Source organism: Corythoichthys intestinalis, chromosome 11 (assembly GCF_030265065.1).
Source record: "Corythoichthys intestinalis isolate RoL2023-P3 chromosome 11, ASM3026506v1, whole genome shotgun sequence".
Classification (NCBI taxonomy): Eukaryota; Metazoa; Chordata; class Actinopteri; order Syngnathiformes; family Syngnathidae; genus Corythoichthys; species Corythoichthys intestinalis.
In genome coordinates this window covers 25,595,793-25,617,782 of record NC_080405.1, presented here as the reverse complement: position 1 = coordinate 25,617,782, position 21,990 = coordinate 25,595,793, and the positions used below count along the sequence as shown (strand labels likewise).

Sequence of the window (21,990 nt, the reverse complement as noted above, 5' to 3'; positions counted from 1 at the left end):
GGGAGCATAACTCAGGCTTTAAGCTACAAAAAAATCAACAAATATTTAATATAAAAAAAAATAAAAAAATAAAAATTATGCACTGTACTTTAGACAAAGAGTGTTTATGAACAAATTTGCTCAAGGAGGAAATAAAGACCAACAACTCGGCTGAAGCTGCAACTGTGTACACCGAGCAGCCATCTTCACAACAAAAAATGTCGCCAAGTGACCCCAATAGGGTGCTGTCGGAGCGCGCTCAAGACGATGTCTTCAATGACACAAATGACACCATTACTGATGAGCAGATAAGAAAAATGTTTGTTTATACGTTATAAGTTACAGTGAGAGAGCTGATAAAGAGGAATTATAGGGCAATCTATGATGATTAGGTTGAGTTAATCATATTACCTCAGTAGTTGGTAAGGCCCAATAGCGCCTCTTCCTCTACCTGAGGAAGCTGAGGAGCCAGCCACAACATCCCCAGACCGCTGCTGGTCAACTTTTACAGCTGTCCCATCAGCAGCGTTCTGGCATATGCATTTCTGGCTTGGTACACAGGCTCCACCAAAGCAGACCAGCAGGCACTCCAGCGTGTGGTAAGAACAGCAGGGAAAATCACTGGGTGCCCCCTCCCAGAGATAAGCACCATCTACAACACACGCTGCCTTAACAGAGTGCAGAACATCCTGCAGGACCGATACAACCCTGCCTATCACCTGTTCCACCTTCTACCCTCAGGTAGAAGGTACAGATCCATGAACAGCCGAACTAAAAGACTTGCAAACAGTCTGTACCATCAGGCCATAAGACTGCTGAACTCAAGTACACTGAAACTGCTGTTGTGTTTGCGGGGTCATGAGGATGATTGGCATGATTAGTTTTGCACTTACACTGTGGGGAGCCGGGGGGGGGGGGGGGTGAATGAATGGCTATGTAAATTTTTTGATATTTATTATTTACTTATGGTGGGGATTGTGGGGGGCACTGGGGACACTTTACCTTTATCCTGCTCTGCACCAGGCACTTTAATGGGTACTGACTACGTAGTGTTGTTGGAACTCCAATCTGAATTTCATTGTTATCCCGACAATGACAAATAAACTCTGATTCTGAATCTACCGTAGGACAGTTAAGAAAGTTAAGACAGCTAAACAAAAACTAAGATCTTAATATCTCTACCACATTGGCATTGTTTGTGTTGTGAACTTAACTGTTAATGTTTAATTATTAACAATATTACAAATACAGTCAATAAGTAATAACATTTACCAAGTTTTATTTGTTTCAGTCTTATTGGTATCAAAAATTGGTCCAAAAAATTGCCAAAATATCTCCCTTATTGTGGTACGACCAATATGCGGGTCAACCTAAATTACCCTTTTTCTTTCAACCACAAACTAGGAGTGCTGCCAGGGCGACCTATACGCGAGTATATATGGTACATAGCAGTGTTTAAGCCAAAATCACAAGCAACAACATTTTTAAATCACATACTCAAGAGTACTGGGTCACAGACTCTAAGGGGCCATTTACATAGTGACGCTCAGAGAATACGACATATTTCATGTTTGCATTTACATGGTTCCATCTTGGTTCCGTCTCCAATCGAACGATTTAGCAATCCCGGGTCAAAACGATGTAGTATTCATGCCAGGCCCTCGAGGGTAGTGCAGTTTTACAAGGCAACAGCCAATGAGGCACTTCCTTGACAACAACCTCTGCAGCACATAGACAACATATGCAACCACTCGAAGCAATGGCGCCCGCACGTTTTTTTCTTTTGCATCCAAAGGCACAAAAACGCGAACATAAAAAACATTTAAATTAAAAATATGATTAAAAACAGTAAATTAAAGCCCCAGCATGTTTGCTGTTTTGAATATTTAGTATCAGTGACTGCGCATGTCCAACGTGGCGTGTGCGAGAGCAGACGCTATTGGAGCGAAAATGTTGCATTCATTAGGTTGCGGAGCAATCCCCCACAAGGCAAGGCAAGGCAAATTTATTTATATAGCACAATTCAACCCAAGGCAATTCAAAGTGCTTTACATCACATGAAGATCATAAAAATCACATTTAAATCAATACAACGTAAAAACCAAGACAATCAAAAATTATACATAAAAATCGCATTTAATAACAAATAGAATAAAAAAAAAATAATAAAAACAAAAACTACTACTACTAATAATAATCGAAATCAGCAATGGAGATTAGCACAAGAGGAATAGAAAGCAAGTAGATTGAAATATATATACAGTTATGGATATGCAGTGCTAAACAAAAGCGTTTTTAGCCCTGATTTAAAAGAGCTAACAGTTTGAGCATACTTCAGACGTTCAGTTAACTTATTCCAGAGGTGAGGAGCATAATAACTAAATGCTGCCTCACCCTGCTTGGTTCTTGTTCTTGGAACATGCAGAAGACCGGTTCCAGACGACCTTAGGGGTCTAGATGTCTCATAGGAATCTAACAAATCAAGCATGTATTTTGGTCCAAGGTGTTTTGTAGACGAGCAGTAGTATTTTATAGTCTATACTTTGACTCACTGGAAGCCAGTGTAGCGATTTCAAAACCGGTGTAATGTGGTCCAGCTTCCTTGTATTTGTGAGGACTCTGGCTGCAACATTCTTTATTAGCTGCAGCTTCCTGACTGATTTTTTATCAAGACCCGTAAATATACAGTTGCAATAGTCCAATCTGCTGAAAATGAATGCATGCATAAGTTTTTCCATGTGTTGTTGAGTCAGAAGCCCCTTAATTCTGGTTATATTTTTTAGGTGGAAATAAGCAGATTTAGTGACGGAGTTTAGATGGCTATCAAATTTTAGGTCTGAGTCAATAATTACGCCAAGGTTTCTGAATTGATTTGTAGCTGTGACATTGTGCCAAGTTGCCTGCTATCTTTGACCTTTCCTTTTTTGGCCCAAAAATGATCACCTCTGTTTTCTCCACATTTAACTGGAGAAAATTCTGGCACATCCATTCATTGATTTGATTAATGCATTTACTCAGGGAGACTAAGGGACTATAATCATGTGGGGGACACAGAAATGCACAGTTGTGTGTCATCTGCATAGGCGTGATAGGAGATGTCATACTGTTCCATTATCTGAGCTAAGGGAAGCATATAGAGGTTAAATAACAGTGGTCCAAGAATTGACCCTTGAGGGACTCCACACGTGAATTTGGTTCGTTCTGACTGATGATTTCCGATTGACACAAAGAAATCCCTATCATGTAAATAGGATGTGAACCACTGAAGAATAGTGTCAGTAAGCCCTACCCACTGTTCCAATCTGCTGAGTAGTATGTTGTGATCAACCGTGTCGAATGCGGCGCTGAGATCCAATAGTAACAGAACAGATGATTTGCCTGCATCGGTATTCCGACGAATATCATTTAGGACTTTGATAAGCACGGTCTCGGTGCTGTGTTGTGGCCGAAATCCAGACTGAAATGAGTCAAAAAGATTGTTTTGCATCATGAAAGTCTGGATCTGTTCGAACACAACCCTTTCGATAATTTTCCCCAGGAATGTCAGATTTGATATTGGCCTGTAATTACTAATGATTGAGGCATCCAGATTAGGTTTTTTTAGGAGAGGTTTTATTACTGCAGTTTTTAAAGTCTGTGGAAACTCTCCTGTTTGGAGAGAAGTATTTATAATCTGAAGTATGTCTGGGGCTATGCAATGAAAAACAGTTTTGAAAACGTTTGAAGGAAGGATGTCAAGGCAGCATGTTGTGTGCTTTAATTTTGACACAATTTCTGTTAAAGTGGCATAGACCAAGAGGCTAAACTGTCTAAGATTGACGTGGGGGGCATTTTGGGAGGCATTTAGTGTAACAATTGCTGATCTGGAGTTGCACACAGTCTGTCTAATCTTTAGTACTTTGTATGTAAAGAATGCTGCAAAATCATTACAGGACACCTCAGATGCCAATTCCTGAGGTATTGATGCTTGTGGGTTTGTCAGTTTGTCAACAACAGAAAATAGTGTGCGAGTATTGTTGGTGTTTCTACTAATGATCTCTGAAAAATATGACTGTCTAGCATTTTTCAGTTCCTGGTTGTATTTGCGAAGACTCTCTTTGTAGATATCATAAAAAACTAGGAGTTTGTTTTTTCGCCATTTGCGTTCTGCTCGTCTACAATCTTGTTTTTGTTTTAAAGCTAGTGTGGCATTTCTCCAGGGTGGCCTCTTCTTTCTTGACAAAGTTTTTGTCTTAATTGGGGCAATAGTGTCAATTACAGTCATCACGCTGGAACTGAAACTATTTAAAAGTTCTTCCACTGGAGCTGTTGCAGGGGTTAATGGTGAGGCATAGGCCTGTGTGAATAACGCACAAGTGTTATCACTTATGTAACGCTTCCTAATAACCTCTGTTTCCCTTTTCAGATGATGGACAGGGGTGGTCATTTTAAACATAATGCAGTAGTGATCAGAAAGAGCAACATCGTTCATCTGAACCTCAGAGATGTTAAGACCTTTGGATATTATTAAGTCCAGTATGTGTCCTCTGTTATGTGTTGGAACTGTGACATGCTGAGATAAACCAAATGTATCCAAAATATTTAAAAGCTCTCTGGCACATCCTTCTTCAGGATTATCAACATGAATGTTAAAGTCACCCACTAAAACAACACAATCAAAGTCCATGCAGACAGAAGACAGTATTTTGGTAAACTCATAAAAACCATTGTGTTAGACTTTGGTGGGCTGTAAATTGTTACCAAGGCAGCTCTGCAAGGGCTTTTTAGCTGAATGACAATATATTCATAGGAATCAAACTGACCACATGAAATATTCGTGCATTGAAAACTGTCCCTGATCAGACTGGCAACCCCACCTCCTTTCTTATGGGTTCTTGGCGCACTAAAGAAATTAAAGTTTGTGGGGGTTGACTCAATCAGAACTGTCGAGCTATTATCTTGATCTAACCAAGTTTCTGTTAGGAACTCATGTCAAGGTTATGTTTGCTGATAAAATCATTAATCAAGAAAGATTTGCCAGCTAAAGATCTGATATTTAGCAGAGCCAATTGCAGATCCCAGACTGGATTCACTGGTGAGTTTTGGGAATGACATACTATGCTTAACAGGTTGGCAGAGTTGATTGAACGTTTTTTATTTATCACTAATCCAGTCCTTTTTTTGTTGTTTATCACCACTGGGATTGTTGAGCATACAGACTGTACTCCATAGGGCCCCGGCTTTTGCTGGGACAGAACAGTCTTTGTAATGTTGTCACAGCCTGGACCCGGTGCATATCATATTGCAATCGAATCGTTTCGCTTTGGAGGCCGGAATAAAAAGTTTGCGTCTTTGCCCTCTGTTTTCACCGTCACCGTGTAAAGGCAAGGCCATTCCGCAACACAATCGTTGCGTCTTGGTGTCGCAGCGTCACCATGTAAACTGCCCCTAAGAAATCAAATTAATTAAAATTACCTGCTCGGAAAAAAAGGTTATTTTCAATATACTTCAAATGATAAAGACCCTTTTTTCTTCTTATTGAAAATATTCTTTGCATCCTATGAAAAAACAAAATGGCCTACCGGTAGTCTGATGCACTGCAGTCTCTACAACACTAAACCACATTTCAGGTGTTATTTGTTTTTCACATTTTTGTGCCTTCCTCCATATCACTCCAGCTCAGAATGTACAGTATTTCAGAACACCTTTTAAAAAAAAAAAAAAAAAAAAAAACATTGAACTTCAATGGATGAAACCTTTTTTTTTCTTTTTCTCAAAAGCACGGCTCAAGCTCTCAAACTGGCATGAACTGGCATGAGGCCCAAATTGGCATGAGAGTGGTTCTGACTCAATGGCTGCCAAGTCATAGAGGACTGCCAATGACACTTCAAATGACCGCTCTCTCCTTCTCTCCTCTATCGCCTTTTCCACTGTTATTGTATGCGCGTGTGCTTGTTCGCTAGCTGTATCGTTTAAAAATCTGATGAAGAGAAAGGTTAAACATTCATCTGGCATCGCAAAACACCCCTGAGACCATGTGTGATTTTTTCCCCCCTTTATTATTATGCGTGAGCTTCAATTTAAGTGAATCTATCCTGTACATGAAGACAGGTGGTTCTGCTTACTAGAAAGACCACAGGGGAGCATCTGAGATAACACCAGAAGAAGGCTATAGAGGCGCAAATATCCCCAAAAAACAGATGGTGAACATAAATCAGCTGTTCATTTCAATTCATTGACAAAAGCTAAATGGTGAAACAGTCTCATGCAATCATAGGTTAGAATGACTGATATTTTAGCAGTGAAACATTATTTTGTGTTTACACATCTTTGACAATTTTACTGTTCTAGTTGCATGCAAGAACTTTGTGTGTAATCTCGTTTACATTACCAGTGCACAAAACTTCATTAAGGTCTGGTTGATTGATTGTGGAACCTTTATCTCAATTCTATCAAGCACTTTTAACAACCCTAATTAAAGTGATGGGGCGGGTCCATAATCATTGACATCTGACTAGCTATTTATTCCTCTGAATATTTGCATTTTTGGGTTATAGAACATACTGCCATTCAGTCCATTTAAAATTACTATAACAGTTATTTGTTACATATTGGCACCTAAAACTGCATGATGGCATTTTGTAACTGAATGGACAGATGGCACCACTTCATAACTGAACGGTTACAGTAAGTCATTCGAGAATGCAGTGAAATTCGCATATGCTGAAAACAAAACAAGGGAAAAACATAAATTAGATATTGTAATTTAAGTACAGACAGGAGTTCTGAGACATAATGATGACATTTCACTGTTTCTGCCTTCTGCCGATGTGATACCGGAATAATTTCAATACAATAGAAATGTGGTAGTTTAAACCCTGACCTTCTGTTTCAGTCCTTTTGTTTTCATTGACTTGAACCAACTGGGGTTCCAATTACTGTACCCAGAGTGTCAGTAACTAATGGAGCACAACCTGTTAAAGACAGATTGTGCCTCATTGCACTGTATGAAAATGCAGTAGTATAACAAAAGGGACATTCCACCATCAAATCAGCTGCAGAGGTAGTCAGATACGCATAACTGATGTCTGGAAACAGTAAGTAGGGAGGAAGGTAGTCCTCAGTCATGTCATCACAGCTGCCTTTGACACAATTTCTCACACAATCCTTTTCGACCGGCACTCCTCCCTTGGTATCCCCCACACACCACATCTTGGTCCTCTTCTTACCTGTCTGACTGCACACAATGTCAAATTCGGCCCCCTCAAATCCAAATCCCTCCCCGTCTCTGCTGGCATGCCCCAGGGTTCCGTCCTGGGGCCACTCCACTTAATTATTTAAATCCTCCGCCTCGGTTCCATCTTCCGCAAACACAACATTCACTTCCACTGACACGTAGATGACACCCAGCTCTTCATTTCCTCAAAGCCAACCTCTTCACTTCCACCCTCACCCTCTGTTTAGAAGAAATTAACTCTTGGTTCTCCTCCAACTTCCTCCTCCTCAATAGTTCAAAATCAGAAGTTCTCCTTGTAGGCAACAATGCCGTGCTCTCTAATGACAATAACTTCTCTATTACCACCAACAATGGACTGATCTCTCCCTCTACTCAGGTTAAAAGTCTGGGTGTCAACCACAATAGCACGCTATCGTTCCTCTCCCATATCAATGACATCACCAGATCAGCTTACTTCCACCTTCGCAATATTTCTCATCTCCTCCTTTTTCTCACCCACCATACCGCTTACACACTTGTCTGTAGTCTAGTCACTTCCCAGCTCGATTACTGTAACTCACTGCTGTTTGGTCTCCCAAATAAGTCCCTCCAGAAACTGCAGCTCCTCCAAAACTCAGCAGCACGCTTCATCACTCAGATACCCACCACTCATCACATTACCCCCATCCTCCGTCAACTTCACTGGCTCCCAGTCAAACAATGAATCAACTACAGGATTCTTGTCATTACCTTTAAAGCAATCCATGGCCTGGCCCCTCCCTGCTTATGCAATCTCCTCTGTATTAACCCCCCCCCCCCCCCCCCCCCCGTTCAACTCGCTCCTCCTCTATCCTCCACCTTTCGGTCCCCCGTGTCCATCTCGCCACCTTCGGGTCCAAAGCTTTAGTCACTGTGCCCCTCGGCTCTGGAACTCCCTACACTTCGATCTTCGCAATATTTCTACCCTCTGACTTTTCAAATCCAGACTCAAAACACACCTGTTTGCTTTTACTTACCCACCATGATCCTTATCTAGGTTTTATTTTCACCTCTTAAATTTTTGTTTACTTTTATCCTGCGTTAAATCTAATTTTATGATTGTTTTGTTATTGTTGTTGAGCTATTGTGTTCCGATCTTTCTTGTGAAGCGCCTTAGCGTATCTTGAATAGCGCTCCATAACTCTTTAGCATTCAGAAATATTAAAAGAAATGAATAAAAAACATTGTGGTGGTCAGTAAATGTTAATTTTATAGAGCAAGTGCAGGGAAATATACATGGAATCACTCCATTCTGAGGATAAAAATATGGAATCATTGTCAAGAGTCAAGAATCTGCATTGGAAAAGGTGTCAAGAGTCAAGAATCTGCATTGGACAAGGTGATGATGCTGGAACTTTTGTCTGGTGCTGTTCCGGTGAGATTTAAAAAAGATGACTGAAGAAGACATCAAAATTCCCTCAGTCCTTGATGATATGGGGCTGCATGTCAGGCAAAGGCACTGGGGAGATGGCTGCGGATAAATCTTCAATAAATGCACAAGTTTACTATACATTGAAATTTTAGACAGCTTTCTTATGCCTTCAATTGAAAATATGTTTGTCAATTTCCAAGATGACAATGCATCATGCCACAGAGCTAAAACTGAGACTCATCCAGTCAATTTCATGGCCTGCCAATAGCCCAGATCTCAACCCTATTGATAACCTGTGGTGGAAATTGAAAAAAAATGGTCCACAGCAAGGCTCCGAACTGCAAGGATGATCTGGCAACTACAATCAAAGAGACTTGGCACCAAATTGATGAAGAATAGTCACCAAGTCCATAAAAGCCAGAGGTGGTGCTACTAAATACTAGAGATGTGTTTTGATTGTTATTTCTTTGTTTGTTTCTCATGATTCCATATTTTTATCTTCAGAATGGAGTGATTCCATTTATATTTCCCTGCACTTGCTCTATAAAATTAACATTTACTAACCACTACAAAGTTTTTATTCATTTCTTTTAGTGTTTCTGAATGCTTAAGAGTTGCACTTTTGAACTAATTCAATTTTTTTTCAAGCTTTTAATCAGTGTTTGTTCTACATGATAAAATGTCTGAGTGACTGCTCGTCCGAGACTGGCGATTCCATACTTTTTGCCCGGGGTTGTATAATGTGTATAATACATTTTCTAAATTTTAGTCTAGTGTTTAGTTATATACCTTACTGCGAACTTGTACATTTAATTCTGCTTCTTGCCCAGTGACACTATATGAATTCTCATTATCTCAGATTTCACTGAAAAAAAAAAAAAAGATCAAACATTCAATGCACTGGTTACTTTGTTGACCAGCACAAAACAACACAGGCAGAATGAGTTGTTGTCACAAATATGCCGAGGAAAAAAAGCCCCAAAAGCTCATTTGAGGTGATATGATGCTTGGATTTGGACAGATTCACTTGATGGCTTAATGTAAAGACAATTTACTTTTTTTCCGTATGCACCATTTACACAGTCTGTTAATATTCGTTTTGGATTTTAATGAAGGAGGCTCACTTTCCACTGTTACCGTATCTAAAATGAACAGTGCGTCCCCTGACTGATGAGCTCAGACGTTTGAAGAAAATTTTACATTTTTTTTCTTTCTTCCACACTGCTTCTATGCACAATCAAGCCTCTTCTTTAAAGCTTTGCATCTCATATTATTATTATTTTTTTAATTACCCTCTCACCTTTCATCTAACACTTCTCTCTTCTCTGCCGTTTCCAAGAAGCTATTACGTTTCATTTTGTGTGCTGTATAGACCTAACTCAGTGCAGCTCAGGACTCAGAAAATGTTATTTTTCCAGTCTCCTGGGAGGGATTGAGACTAACTGCTTGTTCACTTGGGGACCTTTGGCTTGATTATAGCGTCTTCATATTGCTCTTGTTTCTGTGGATATCAGCCCTCACACCCTCCCTACCACACATACATACACAGGATCAAAGACAAAACACTGCAAGTGAGGGGAGTACCTTCATACAGGGGTACACCTTTGCAACAAAACGTAGGACAATTACATATTGTAGGTGCAGATCTAAAGTTAAGTTTCATTGTCAATGAGATTTTTTTTTGTACTTTGGCTGTGTGGATATTTAGTTGTAGACAGATTTTTTTTTTTTTTAAAGTGGAATCACATGAGTATCATGTATAAAAAACAGGTATGTTAGAAATGTAATTTGTCTCCACTAGTTAGAATTTTTCTTGAGATTACACCAGCAAGCCACTAAAGTTCAAAGTTTGCTTTATTGTCAATTCTACCACCACATGTGCATAACAATAAGTAACATTCAGGACATAACCAGGGGTGAAAGTGGCTAGAATTTCTTGCCGGAACTCCCTCATGTAAAGGTCACAATGGAGCCAGATTTTGTTCTTGTTCTTTTTTGTTTTTTTGGGGGGGGCGGGGGGCAGGTGGATCAAACCTCCTGAAACCACCGAAATGCAAAGAAAACTGATTTTGGCATAGCTATACCAATTATACTGAAGGAATCCGACCTTCTACCCAGACTGCCGGAATCGTGCCAGCCGAAATGCCGGACCCGCGCTGGTGCAGCTCCAACGGCCCGGGCTGGCGACAATCCGGCAATCCGGCCAGAAGGCCAAACTCGGCGTGTTCACTTTAGTTTTAAACCTTTATACTGACTCCATTTTGAAAGGTTTAAAGACGGCTCACCGAGAAATAGTGGACAATTTATTCGGATGGACAGCGAGCAAACAAAGGCGAAACAGACACAGACTCAGGCGAGGAGGCAAACTCGTTCCAAGGTCACCATATCAGAAGTCAACAAAAGGTTCCCGAGACAAGATTTAACGCTTAGTTAAACATTCAGCCTTTTGAAGGCTCTCACGGGGCGGGCCGTGGGCAGGAAAAATGGTTTGTTTGGGATTATTGTCTGTTTGTGGATTGGACTGGAGGATTCGGGAGTTACTTTTGTCCGGGCAATGAGGGTTGTGGATTTTGCCACCTCAGCATGAAAGCGGCTCTTGGAGTCTTGCCAGTGGTGTTATCAGTTGGATATCAGGTATTCTCCGGTGGTCCTTGTGTTGGGACAGAGCATACCGCCATTTGTTCTGGAATGTCTGAGAGAACCGGCTGCGAGAGTAGGTGCGTCAGTCTTACTCATGACGCACACGCTGGGCTTCCGTGATAAAAAGGCGTCGTGTATATTTTATGCCCTATAATCAGCTTGTTATCCTTAAACTATCATATAAGTGCTATTTATTTTATATTGTGTGTGTTAGAGTAATACAAACAGTCAACCAGTACATATAAGCAACGATACTATTCCCTGATTAATTATATTAAGTGTGTTAGAGTAATGCAAACAGACGGTGCCTACGAGAAAAGGTACTATCTCCTTCATTCCACCTCAATGATCCCCGACAGTATATTAAAAATGGTATTTTCTCGATGATTTGCAAAATAACAGTTAACAAAAACACCCGTAACTCAAACCTCCATCACCTATTCTTTATTTCCTTCATTTCCTCACGTCGAAATGCCAAATGTCATTTTTTAGCTACTTTACATTAAAATTGAAGATAATGTAAATTTTGACTTTTATTTCAAGTAATAAAGATAAAAGTTACATTAACAAAAAGAAGTACAAATGACTTACACCGTGCATAGTGAAATGGAGTATATTTTGAAAACGCAAACATTTACTTTTTTAAATCATAAGGAAATTAGTAGCCTAATATAAATGAACAAAAATAGTCCAAAGTGCACATTGACATGGAAGATGTTCTGAACCTCCTTATAAGAGCAAATAAAGAAATGGTAAATATAATAGCCTCTTAAACTCTTTTCTTCTGATCATTTTTCCATTGCATTGCCCCTTTTTTTAATCGCAAAAATTCAAAAAGCAACTTCTTTTTTTCTTGTTCCAGAAAACGTGCATTTGAACTAACCAGAGCTAACTATCCATGCTGATCACATGTCAGTATGTCGGCCAATTGAACAGACAACCGAGACCGGGGCTGTTTGCTGCACACATGTCCACATCGACGCAACTCGTCAGACTCAAGTAAACTGTTGCAGCTGGGGAGAGCTCCGTGCTGTCCATGGAACAGATAAACAATAAATATCGGTGGAAACGGATTATGCTACCCAAGCACTTAATTATGCTTGTTGTTAACACATCCTATGTGTATGTAAATTTGACTTGGAGATGAGATGCATGTGCAGCAGCATGACAGTTTTTTTTTTTTTTTTTAACATGGGGGTTTGACAGTTGCTATGATATTTTAGGGATTAAAGCACCGTACCGGCAGTTCCGGCCTTGAATCTTTTACCAGAACAGTGTACCAGACCGTTCCGGCCCACCTTCATCCTTGGACATAACACAAACTGTGAGCACACTGAGGCATTTAGCAATATAAGGATACAATTAGTGCATAGTACTGAACAATGAAAATGACAGCTGTGCAAGTGATGCAGAGAGTCATCCAACAATATACGCTAAAGTCTTACAATAGTAGTATTTGTGGTGTGTTAAACACAACCAAACTTAAAAGTGAAATATGGTATTGAAGCTTCCAATGGTGCGTGACTTACTGCAACACAAAGAGGAGAAAAAGAGAATCGAAAGGGAAGTCAAAAGGGAGTATGCATGCAATGCCAGATTCAACAGGGAATGCCCACATTTAAGGGTTGCTCCACTTCTTCCACACAGGGTGCATATTTGGCAGAAAGGTGAAGAAATAACTTTCTTAAGTCGACAGGAGAATCTGCACAGCTGGCAAAGTGCACAAATGCATGCGTTTTCATTAGGGTTGTTCCGATCATGTTTTTTTGCTCCCGATCCGATCCCGATCGTTTTAGTTTGAGTATCTGCCGATCCCGATATTTCCCGATCCGATTGCTTTTTTTTGCTCCCGATTCAATTCCAATCATTCCCGATAATTTTTCCCGATCATATATTTTGGCAATGCATTAAGAAAAAAATGAATAAAACTCGGACGAATATATAAATTTAACATACAGTACATAAGTACTGTATTTGTTGATTATGACAATAAATCCTCAAGATGGCATTTACATTATTAACATTCTTTCTGTGAGAGGGATCCACGGATAGAAAGACTTGTGATTTTGTGTATTGTGACTAAATATTGCCATCTAGTGTATTTGTTGAGCTTTCAGTAAATGATACTGCAGCATGCCCCAATGCATGATGGGAAGTGGAACCATGATGGGAAGTAAAACCATGACTGTGCATCGTGCTACCAATGGATATATCTTCTCTGCTTTGGGAAAGAAGATAAGATGTCATGACAAAGATCTATTGCCACCTTGCTTCCCCACATTGCTTCCGATGATATTTCCAATTATAGGGAGAGGGATTGCAGGGTTATAGCCAATTGAAGAACGGCTTCATAGGCTGTCAAAATTTACTCTGCTGATTATGTGCTGCCTTTTATCTCTCTATATAGGTAAAGCGGCGTCATAATAGATTGAGCGCGACAATGAGTGAGAGTCGTGCAGCGTATATATTAATCGCGTGAAATATTTTAACGTGACACATTTTTTGACAAATTAATTGCCGCCGTTATCGGGATATTTTTGATAACCCTACCTTAAGTCAAACTAAAGACTCTGGATGAGGGTAACATATTATTTCTGTAACGTTAAATACAATTAGAAAATGATTTAATTAAAATATATATATACAGTGGGGAGAACAAGTATTTGATACACAGTCAATGGGAAAACCCATTGGCAGTGTATCAAATACTTGTTCTCCCCACTGCATATTAAAAAAAGGCATGGCCGAAATTTTTTTGCCGATTCCGATACTTTGAAAATGACGTGATCGGACCCGATCCATCCCAATCGATTGGGACATCTCTAGTTTTTATACACATGGAAGATAATTCTACATGCTTAGAATTTTGAATTTATGCAAAGTTAAAACTATTCTAAACAATACTATCTTCCTTTTTACTTTATAATTAAAAATTCCATGTTAACTAATACATTTAAAAATAAAAGACATTTCCAAAGAAACACCAGGAAGAACACTGGCTAGAATGATTAAAATTAAGAAACAAGAATATGCTATGAATTTACATTAAAATAACCTGCAGGTAGGAGACACACTTCCTGCGGAGATGGCTAAAAATATAAAGTGAAATTAAGAGAAAGTAGGGACTTTGCACTGCGGGGGAGTAAAAAAAACAACAAAAACAAACATTCAAAGCAATACATATGAAAAGAAAGCAAATTAAGGACTAAAAATAAAAACAGGCCTGATGAGATACCAGTGTTAATTGTTCAAAGAACTATGACAAACACTACTCGATTATACTTATACCACAGGCTTATTCATTCAAATGATTCTCAAAAGAACACTTTCCCTTGAGTTTATTGGTTGTAGGGTGCAGGATCAGGATATAGTCATTGTCATTGCTAGGGTTGGGCATCGTTTGAAATTGAACGATTCCGGTTCCATGTTTGGATTCCGGTTACGAACGATTCTCGATTCAGATTCTTTTAAGAGGCAGGGTCAAAAAAAAAAAAAAAAAAAAAAAGTATTAGTTTATATTAATATCTTAACTTTTTTCATTATATGAATTGAAAATATAATTTTATTATTTACTATTTTTATTATTATTTATTATCAATACAAATAATATGAAACTTATAAATCATATGGACTTCTCTCAGGGCTATTTTTTAACTTGTACATACATATCAGTCCTTAATCTTGAATGTGATGAAGTTTCTTTCCACAGGAGTGCACTTTCACAAAGACGTTTATTTTTCAAAAGCGCACGGAGAAAACATTTACTCATATTCTTTTGCCATACATGTACCTTAGCTGGGAGCTACGACGAAGCATTAGTATAAATTCTTTTATTAATGATAATTTGATGTAGATGAGGCAAAATAATAAGTTTTCCTTATTTGTAAAACCGATTCTGTTGTGTTTACAGACACATGCAATGTTTATCTTGTGACAATACTAGTTAGGCCAGTGAGTGGCACTGTAGGAGTGTACGTATAATGCGGAGAAGAAGAGATGAGAGCGGCGGGTAAGGATGCTATGCTATGTTACGTGACGCTATGTTTTCAATGCTACGAGTTCATTAAAAAAGTAATCGAATGCTTCATATGGCTGCTTCTTTTTAAATAAGCAATACAACAGATTCTAAAACAAAAATCCTTTTAATACTGTATTTTAACGGAGCCGTCTACTGCTTTAAAATGGTGGCTATTTTGCATCTAGTTCTCTACACATGATCTAACGCCGCCGAGTCTGTCATTTCACATCTAGTTCTATATACATGTGATATTGACCATAACCCGACGTAATAGTACGATTTATTCTCGCACTATTCCATCCATCCATCCATCCATCCATCCATCCATCCATCCATCCATCCATCCATCCATCCATCCATCCTTTGCTTAATTCAGGGTCGGGTCGCTGGGACAGCACAAGACAGACGTAATGTATTGTTTTACTTATCTGGTTCTGACGGCGCAGCGTGTCAAATACATGGCACTCAGCGAGCTATGCACTGGGTACTTGTATTCCATTAAACCAATCGAGCATAATTGGTCATGCAGCCACCTTTGCATGATATAGTTGTGTTGCAAATGTTGACTGGTCATTTTTTTTTGGTAAAGTTAAGCTAAACTTTTGAGCGCCGCCGCACCGTGTCCCATTGTAATCAAGTTGCAATGCACAAACATTCGCTTCTTGTGGCTTCTTCTTCGTGGTTTTCGGCAGCAATTTTTTTCCAGTCAGCGGTCAGGGCTTCGAAACATGGAATTGAAATTTAAAAATTCGAACGGTTCCGGAAGAGCTAGAGTGTTAGAACCGGGTCCCATCGATGCTCGATGGCCAACCCGAGTCATTGCACATGACACAAGAACAGAGCAACCAAACGGCATCGAGCTACAACCAGCAAAATAACAGTTACAAAAGCCACATATAGGGGTAGACCAGCTAGGATGCCTGCCAGGTTGCCAATTAAAGGCGCCCCTGTTCATTAGATGACCAAAAAACAGGAGCCAAAATGGTAACAGGATTTTTATTTTTCTGCTTTCTTTTCACAGGTGGAAAGCAGCACTCTGCCAGGTTTTCCACGCAAAGTTTCTAAGTACAGTACGCTTTGTACTGTACTTTGCCTACCATATGCTAAGCATATCGCGTGTGTTTCCACCGCGTAGTTTACACTTTCACGTTGGCGTGGTTTGTTCTTCTGGATAACAGTCATTCGTCAGAATTACATCATATGCGGAACATATCGGACAATATATTACAATATATTATATTTACAATATATCTAAGACAAATCGTTCAATGGCGTATATACGTAGATTGTTCTCAAGCTATTTTCATGTTAGATTGTTTTTATTGCCTGAAAACAGACAAAGCGGGGGTAGACCAATAGTGTCTTATTTATGGGCTTTTGATATATGTTGATTCTTCCTATAAATGTTGCTTTAATTTGAATCTGTGCAATTTTTTCCACATAGTTTACATAAGCAACAACAAGATCATCAAGGAAAGTCATTGGATTGAAGATTCTATTTTATGTGACCTGTATACAAAGTGCTAGCACATTATAGTCAGGCTTTGTGTAATGGATAAACCTTATGGTATTGCAGTTTGGTGTGTGCATAGGCATGTGCAAGTGTGTGTACGAATGCGAGAGAGAATGAGTAACAGAAAGTGTTAATAACAGACCCTGAGACAATGACAGACGCCAAGCCCTAATTAGGTTGTCATGCTGAAAGAGCAGGGAACGACAGAGGGAGAGAGAGAGCATAGGGGGCTTATTAATGAGGATAGGTGTCAGGCTCTGGCAGGAATAGGTGGCAGGCGGAGAGTGTGGAGGAGTAGGATGGTGGCGTGAAAGGGAATTTGGTGCAGAAGGAGCAGGAAAGAAGAGGCAGTTGTTGAAAAAGCAACTAAATATGCAGAAGATTCGAAGATGGAGGCAGCTTGTGAGATGAAGGAAAGCTGCTTCTGTGTGGAAGACAGAAAGACTGAGTAGAAGGAGAGGCAGTAGTAAAAGGTGAAGAGGAGGAAGCAAAAATGTGCAAGTGGGCATAGAAGATGATTTTGATTTATGATGCAAAGCAAAGGAAGGGTACTACGACTCTATTGCGTCCTATATTCCTAATGTGACAGGTTCAAATGAACAGGCACAATATTGCATATAGTCTTGCGCTACAGTGCCTTGTAAAAGTATTCGGGCCCCTTGAACCTTGCAACCTTTCGCCACATTTCAGGCTTCAAACATAAAGATATAAAATTTTAATTTTTTGTCAAGAATCAACAACAAGTGGGACACAATCGTGAAGTGGAACAAAATTTATTGGATAATTTAAACTTTTTTAACAAATAAAAAACTGAAAAGTGGGGCGTGCAATATTATTCGGCCCCCTTGCGTTAATACTTTGTAGCGCCACCTTTTGCTCCAATTACAGCTGCAAGTCACTTGGGGTGTGTTTCTATCAGTTTTGCACATCGAGAGACTGACATTCTTGCCCATTCTTCCTTGCAAAACAGCTCGAGCTCAGTGAGGTTGGATGGAGAGTGTTTGTGAACAGCAGTCTTCAGGTCTTTCCACAGATTCTCGATTGGATTCAGATCTGGACTTTGACTTGGTCATTCTAACACCTGGATACGTTTATTTTTTAACCATTCCATTGTAGATTTGGCTTTATGTTTTGGATCATTGTCCTGTTGGAAGATAAATCTCCGTCCCAGTCTCAGGTCTTGTGCAGATACCAACAGGTTTTCTTCCAGAATGTTCCTGTATTTGGCTGCATCCATCTTCCGTCAATTTTAACCATTTTCCCTGTCCCTGCTGAAGAAAAGCAGGCCCAAACCATGATGCTGCCACCACCATGTTTGACAGTGGGGATGGTGTGTTCAGGGTGATGAGTTGTGTTGCTTTTACGCCAAACATATCGTTTTGCATTGTGGCCAAAAAGTTCAATTTTGGTTTCATCTGACCAGAGCACCTTCTTCCACATGTTTGGTGTGTCTCCCAGGTGGCTTGTGGCAAACTTTAAACGAGACTTTTTATGGATATCTTTGAAAAATGGCTTTCTTCTTGCCACTCTTCCATAAAGGCCAGATTTGTGTAGTGTACGACTGATTGTTGTCCTATGGACAGACTCTCCCACCTCAGCTGTAGATCTCTGCAGTTCATCCAGAGTGATCATGGGCCTCTTGGCTGCATCTCTGATCAGTTTTCTCCTTGTTTGAGAAGAAAGTTTGGAAGGACGGCCGGGTCTTGGTAGATTTGCAGTGGTCTGATGCTCCTCCCATTTCAATATGATGGCTTGCACAGTGCTCCTTGAGATGTTTAAAGCTTGGGAAATCTTTTTGTATCCAAATCCGGCTTTAAACTTCTCCACAACAGTATCTCGGACCTGCCTGGTGTGTTCCTTGGTTTTCATAATGCTCTCTGCACTTTAAACAGAACCCTGAGACTACCACAGAGCAGGTGCATTTATACGGAGACTTGATTACACACAGGTGGATTCTATTTATCATCATCGGTCATTTAGGACAACATTGGATCATTCAGAGATCCTCACTGAACTTCTGGAGTGAGTTTGCTGCACTGAAAGTAAAGGGGCCGAATAATATTGCACGCCCCACTTTTCAGTTTTTTATTTGTTAAAAAAGTTTAAATTATCCAATAAATGTTGTTCCACTTCACGATTGTGTCTCACTTGTTGTTGATTCTTGAAAAAAAAAATACATTTCATATTTTTATGTTTGAAGCCTGAAATGTGGCGAAAGGTTGCAAGATTCAAGGGGGCCGAATACTTTTGCAAGGCACTGTATGTAATAGTTTAGGGTATTTACAACTTTGTACACGTGCCACCTACACACACAAACATAAATTACCTTAGTACACAAGTGTAGAAACCATTGTCCTCCATTTCAGCAGACCTAAACCAGATGGAGTCATCTTCTTTACTCAGTCTATGCCCCGAGAAGATGATGGGTTCCTAGAGGTTACAGAGTGATTGCAATTAGAAGGGTAATTAAAAAGATTTGCTCAATTAATGTTGTATTCATCAACACCAGTTCAGTGTAACAACTATTACTTCATGTATGGAAATTAGTTCCTCTCTAAATCTTTAAAACATTAAAAATGAACTACCTAGAAGCTGAAAAGATTTGTGTGGTTTGATCACCATACAATCATCTCTTGATGTTGCAATCTGTCTCAGTCTCAAAAACCTACATATTAATGATGAAACAGATATAATAGCAGTGCAATGCAATTATTCACTGTCAGCCTTCCCAGTTAAAATTAATTTGATGTCTATCGACTGTAATGGAAGCACGTGCATTAAAAAATATATTTAAAACAAAATACATATACATCAAATCTGAATGAATGAAATTTAGAACGTTATAAAAATGTGAATATCATCAATCAAAATACAAAAAACAATGGCACACTGTAGTGAAAACATCCACAATAAACTCCCGATATATGGCGGAAAACACAGACAAGACTGAAAAAGCAGTTTCTGCTCTTGCACTCCTCTTTAGAAGAAACTGCTGTATTTTAAGCCAAAATAACTGTTGTGTTTGATAGAGCAATATGTCTATATGCTGCCATAGCAGATTCATGGCGCATTAAGCCCCCGGAATATTTTTCATTTGTCTGTTTTACCCTGAAAACTCCCGTTTACAGACATTGTGCAACCCCTTTTGTTTCAACCCAGCCATAAAACGAAGGAAATTAATTATATTTATTATTCAAAATGTATCGTTTTAGCTTAGAATCATTAATTTAAGTATCATATTTCGTAAAAAAAAAAAAAAAATCACTCCCATATTTTAAACTTTTAAACAAATTACGTCACAATGAAAAAAACGGCGTCTGTAAAAAAGTCACGGATATCTACGTACCTCATAACTATCGCTTAATTGTGTTTTTTTTCGTTACTGTCGCATTTTCTTTGATATGTTATGATAAATAATCAATCCAAACAAAGAAAAATTGAAATAAATCGTTTAAAAGGGTAAATATATGAAAGACAAAATCTCGACCACTCCTTGATGTCTGCGATTTCTGCATCGCGACCCTTGTTACATGACCATGTTACACCCATAAAATCCCCCAAAAATCCAGCTGTGGCCATTCACAGCTGTGTCTTGACACTCAGTGATCGAAATGAGGTAAGTACGCGATAATATCTCGTTAAAGTCATGGCGTCTGTAATTCTGCTTTCAAGTGCTCTCACCTCCAGATAGGGTTTTGCTGTTTAAAAAACATTTAAAAAAAAAAAAGCCCTCCTGTTCAAAAATTTTCTCCCTGAAAATTGAGATTTTAAGCTTTCCAATGATGTATTACACGTGCATATTGGACAATTTTGAAAGTTGGCCAAATTGGGGGTCTCAGAGCGGAACTTCAAGTCACCTGAGTGTTTTCCGCCATATACTTGCACTCACGCTCTTCTCCTACCTTGTGTATAACATACATGGTTGGTTTTCCGATGTCTGCACTTGCTATGTTATACTATTGTATTTATAGGTAGGAATTACCTTACCTGATCATTTTCTGTCCAAATTAGTCTGTGCTGTTACCACATTTAACCACCAACATGCTGAATAGTCGCAAGTAGGTTTGCTTATTTGCAGCAATGGTGGCGAAGATTAATGACTTCGCAAGTGTTAAGTGCCAGCTCTCTGCGTTTTTTTTTTTTTTCGCCTCCCAACATTTCCTTCCTCACTACTCACTCGGCTGTCCACCCGCAGTTCCGACTGTTTTGGCCGAGGACATTTCACTTATGTGGCACGGACCACCTGATCCCCTGCCTAGCTTTTTTTTTTTTTAGCCTCCCCTTATGTCCACACCTTTGTGGCTAAGATCTGTGCACCAAAGTGACTATGCCAGTACATACAACATTAGGTGGCTTTTTTCCTCCCAACTTTGCCTGCTTCCCACCCAACCGTCTCCCAGTGTGCCTCTGCACACAAGGCACAGCGGAAGGACACTGTTAAGCCATGCTACTTATGCAGCAGAAGCTTGTAGTTAGTTAGTGCGTGCAGAATACCATAGCTTTGGGCAGCCTTACAAAGCATTCCCACATGTGGATATATGGACGTCGACAGACCATTTTCATAAACAACTTAAAGCTGATTCAGATACAGAAATACCAATTCTGAAAACAGTGCTGGCAGCTCTGTGGTCGAACATGCTTGAGCCATCTTTATAAGAAGGCAGAATATGACGATGTCATTAATAAATATTATAACAATTGGTTGGTCAATTCCAAATTCAAACCTTCAGCCAAATTCAAGACTGTTTACCAAGTGCACCATTTATGTCACTCATTCCTAACTGGTAACATGATTAAGATTCTTAGCTATCGATAAGCTAACTTTTTCACCAGGTCTTACTCACGTTAGCCAAACAGACAGGTAATCAATCAATTCTACAAGACAATTTTGTCAATCTATATATGGCGAAAAACACAGACAAGGCTAAAAAAAGCAGTTTCTACTCTTGCACCCCTCTTTAAAATAAACTGTTATAAACTGTAAACTGTATGAACATATATATAAACTGTTGTGTTTGATAGAACAATATGTCTATATGCTGCCATAGCAGCTTCATGGCGCATTAAGCCCCGGAACTATTTTTAATTTGTACATTTTGCCCTGGAGACCCCTGTTTACAGACACCACGCAACCACTTTTGATTGAACCCAGCCATAAAAAGAAGGTAAGTAAATATATTTATTATTTGAAATGTATGTCATTTTTAGCTTAGAATCATTAATTGATGTCTAAT

General features: G+C 39.3%; 1 protein-coding gene across 3 annotated transcripts in view; it reads right to left on the bottom strand.

The window, feature by feature from the left end:
• The window catches only part of il1rapl2 (interleukin 1 receptor accessory protein-like 2), a 409,390-nt gene that overhangs the window by 128,549 nt on the left and 258,851 nt on the right, over window positions 1–21,990 (bottom strand). For all 3 annotated transcript variants that reach the window (XM_057850397.1, XM_057850395.1, XM_057850396.1), the window contains exon 4: window positions 19,083–19,186. In XM_057850397.1, coding sequence (XP_057706380.1) covers window positions 19,083–19,186 — 104 coding nt within the window. The remainder of the gene's footprint in view (window positions 1–19,082; window positions 19,187–21,990) is intronic.